The following is a 3,188-nucleotide window of genomic DNA, read 5'->3' as shown; positions in this document are numbered from 1 at the left end:
GGGCTGTAGACGCCGGCACAGAGGCCCACCACCCAGGCTCTGGTGTTGCCCAGCCTGACAGGCTACCAGTGAAACACACCGGGCCCACCACACACAACAGATTCCTGGACCCCGGGGCCAGGCTGTGTACAGACCACTAACATGCTTCCATTCACTGGCTCTCCTTGGAACATAAGTGTTGGGGGCAGGAAACGGAGGTGGTTCAATAGGATTTCTCTCCCATCCAGCCATTGAGAACTAAAAAGAGATGACACTTTCTGACCAGCTATCTGATCTGAGCACCACCAAGGCTGTGGCACTAAACAGAAGGAAGCTCAAGACGGGCCTTACCATAAGGGTATTTGGTATCCAGCTTACTCTGCGCTGTCCGACTCCAAGGCAACGCGTCATCGCTGCACCCATTTGGCATTCCGTTATACCCGATGCCCACGATCTTGTTTTCTGCGTTCACGATGCAGGCTCCGACCTACAGGGAGACATGCCCCAAAACTGGTGACATCAAGTAGCCAGCTGGCCACTGGACAGTAAATGAAGCCAGGGGCTTGCAGAGCTCCAAAGAGAGCATGCAGCTTCCAGCAGAGTGGTTAGAGCTCGTTCGTGCTCGCTCTCTCCCTCTCTCCTTGCTCACTTTCTCTGGCACCCCCCACAAGCCTGAGGAAACACCCCCTGTCCCCAGAGCGGGTACAAGAAGTGGTGAATGATGGAATGTGGAACAGGTATGCACACAGGGATGGGGCGCAAAAGACAGATTTCCTCTGCCTTTAGGTTGACAGGCATCCACAGGGTCTTTTCTCTTCATAAGTTGTTCAATTCACAGGTATCTCTGTGCCCGTGAGCGTCCAAGCATTCTAGAACACTCACTCACCTGCGAATTTGGATCTTTGCTTCTCTGTGCCGATAGGAAGGCCACGGCCATGAAATAGTCAGGCCACTCCAAGTAGTCATCACGCTTTTTGCAAGGAACTTCACTCATGCTGGGTCTGGATGGGAAACAGCAGGTGAGAAAAGCGTTTTTGGTGAATCTGCTTTCCGGTTCAACGCAACCACATTTAAACTTTGGGTCTGCAAACTTGGGACAGTTTCAGTTACAATCAGAAATCACAGATCATGGGACGGCAGGCAGTGTCTGGCCTTAAGAAAAAAATTAAACTATGTTACTACTTCAGAAGTTTGGGGGCGCCTGGGTGGCTTAGTCGGTTAAGTGTCCAACTTTCGCTTAGGTCATGATCTCGTGGTTCGTGGGTTCGAGCCCCGCGTCGGGCTCTGTGCTGACTGCCAGCTCAGAGCCTGGAGCCTGTTTCAGTCTGTGACTCCCTCTCTCTCTGACCCTCCCCTGCTCACGCTCGCTCTCTCTCTCTCTCCTAGAAATAAATAAAAATATTAAAAAAACACACACACAGAAGTTTGGATTTACATCAAGTTTCACGTTCCCAACTATTACGTCTAGTGCTGCTTTCTCACAGGACTTTTTTCAACTTAGTCCGAATGCCTGCCCCACAATTTGTTCTCTCTCCCTGAGGAAAGAAAGCCAGCACAAGAGGGAGGGAGGGAGAAAAGAGAGCATGTATTGATCATCTAATATATTTCAAACACTGCGAAAGGTCAAACACATCATCTTACTGAAGCCTCTTTCAAGCAAGGGTAGTAACATGGGGCGTTACAGACGCTCAGAGAGCTCAGGCTAACACCCTAAATCACACAGGATTGTTCTCCATGCCAGTCAAATGCCACTGGAGCTGTCCCAACTCTGATATTAACCCAATTAATGTGTCCCTCTTCTTTCCCCTTGGTTTCCCCAGATGAAACCAAAGTTACCAACTGCGAGTATTCAATCAAATGAGGAGAAACTGAAAAGGGTCAAGGGCCACGACTAAGGCGAAGTTTTAGGCCCTGGGGGCCTACCCAGTCAGGGCGAGGCCCCAGCTGCGCTCCAACAGGGAGAGGCCCCCTGAAGGGGACCTAAAACTTCCCGTAAGGCCTGGGGTCCTTTCAAGGGAGCCCCAACAGGGCAAGAAGGAGGGCAACTCAAGAACTGAGAAGTCTTGTAGGCATCTGGGCCGGAGGAAGGCGCGCCTCTCCCTGTATTTGGACGGGGCAGCGCCTGAGGCTGGGAACCATGATTACACCCCCACCCCCCAACCCCACCCCGCGGACGTCGCCCGAATTCCGAGAAGGCTGCAAGCCCCCTCAACACCGAGCCAGGCCTGACAGCGCGGGTTGGCGCCCATCACCGCTGCAGGGGGCCAGATCGGTGCCAGCTCAACAGGAGGCGGGAAGGGCAGAAGCGGCGAGGGACGGGAACCAGGCACCCCCAGCGGGCGCTGGCCCCCGGTCCGCTGTGCCGCCCGCGGGAGCCCCGGAACCCAGCTGCGGAAACAGGAGGGCCGCCGCTCCAGGGCCGCGCGGAACCCACGCGCCTCCGCGCACCCCCACCCCCGGATTCCGCTCCCGGACTCAAAGCCCGCGCCGTCCCACCCCTCCCCCGTCGCCATGTGGGCGCGGGAAGTGACTGCCCGCCTCGGCCTCCCGGCACTCTCCGCACCGCCCCCCCCTCGGTTTCCTGGAAGGAGAAAGTCGTCGAGCCCTCCCCGCCCGCACTCGCAGGAGGTTCACCGGGCGGCGGGGTAACCTCGGGGCCGCGGGCCGGGCGTCCCCGCCGCCCCCCCCCAATCCCCCCTCAGGCCGCGCCGCGTGGCGCGCAGGCCGCGTACCCGCAGGGCTGCCCCCGCCGGTCCTCCGCTCCGGGTCCGCGGACGCAGGCCGCCGCCGCGGTGCCGCCCAGCCGCGCGCCCCGGGAAAGGAAGTCGGGAGAAGAGGCGGGGCCGTGGCGGGGCCGGAAGGTGACAGCGGCCGGGCGGTCACGCGCTCCGCGGAGGGGCCCGGCGGGCGCGCACCTGGCGGGACGCTTCCCGGCGGGAGCGCCTCAGCTCCCCGTCCCGGGCGCGCGGCTCCTCAGGACCCCGCGCCCTGAAGGCTCGTCGCGGCGCCGGCCGCCTCCCTTTGTCGAGGTGGATGGTTTGGGATTTGCTCCTGACTCGGCGCCGGCCCCGGGACGCCCGAGAAGCCGCCCCGAGGCCGCTGGGCTGGGGGCCCCGCGGGGTCGCCCCGCCGACCCGCGCCCCGGGCTCCCCGGGCTCCCCGAGCTTCTCCGCCCGCGTTCGTGGCCCCCGGCTTGGGCCTCACGGGGC

The 3,188-nt window shown here is 60.4% G+C and overlaps 1 protein-coding gene across 4 annotated transcripts in view; it reads right to left on the bottom strand.

Annotated features, from left to right (window-relative positions):
* The window catches only part of DCTD (dCMP deaminase), a 48,462-nt gene extending 45,664 nt beyond the window's left edge, over window positions 1-2,798 (bottom strand). For 3 of the 4 annotated variants that reach the window (XM_039250694.1, XM_039250695.1, XM_039250696.1), the window contains exons 1-3: window positions 2,712-2,798; window positions 866-980; window positions 331-466 (exon numbers count right to left, since the gene is read on the bottom strand). In XM_039250694.1, coding sequence (XP_039106625.1) covers window positions 331-466; window positions 866-973 — 244 coding nt within the window. In that variant the 5' untranslated portion in view covers window positions 974-980; window positions 2,712-2,798. The remainder of the gene's footprint in view (window positions 1-330; window positions 467-865; window positions 981-2,711) is intronic. The other variant, XM_039250693.1, reaches the window with a different exon arrangement.
* Window positions 2,799-3,188: the final 390 nt, after the last annotated feature.

This window comes from Hyaena hyaena, unplaced genomic scaffold (genome assembly GCF_003009895.1).
Source record: "Hyaena hyaena isolate Hyena2069 unplaced genomic scaffold, ASM300989v1 scaffold_377, whole genome shotgun sequence".
Classification (NCBI taxonomy): Eukaryota; Metazoa; Chordata; class Mammalia; order Carnivora; family Hyaenidae; genus Hyaena; species Hyaena hyaena.
This window is presented reverse-complemented; position numbering and strand designations above follow the sequence as displayed.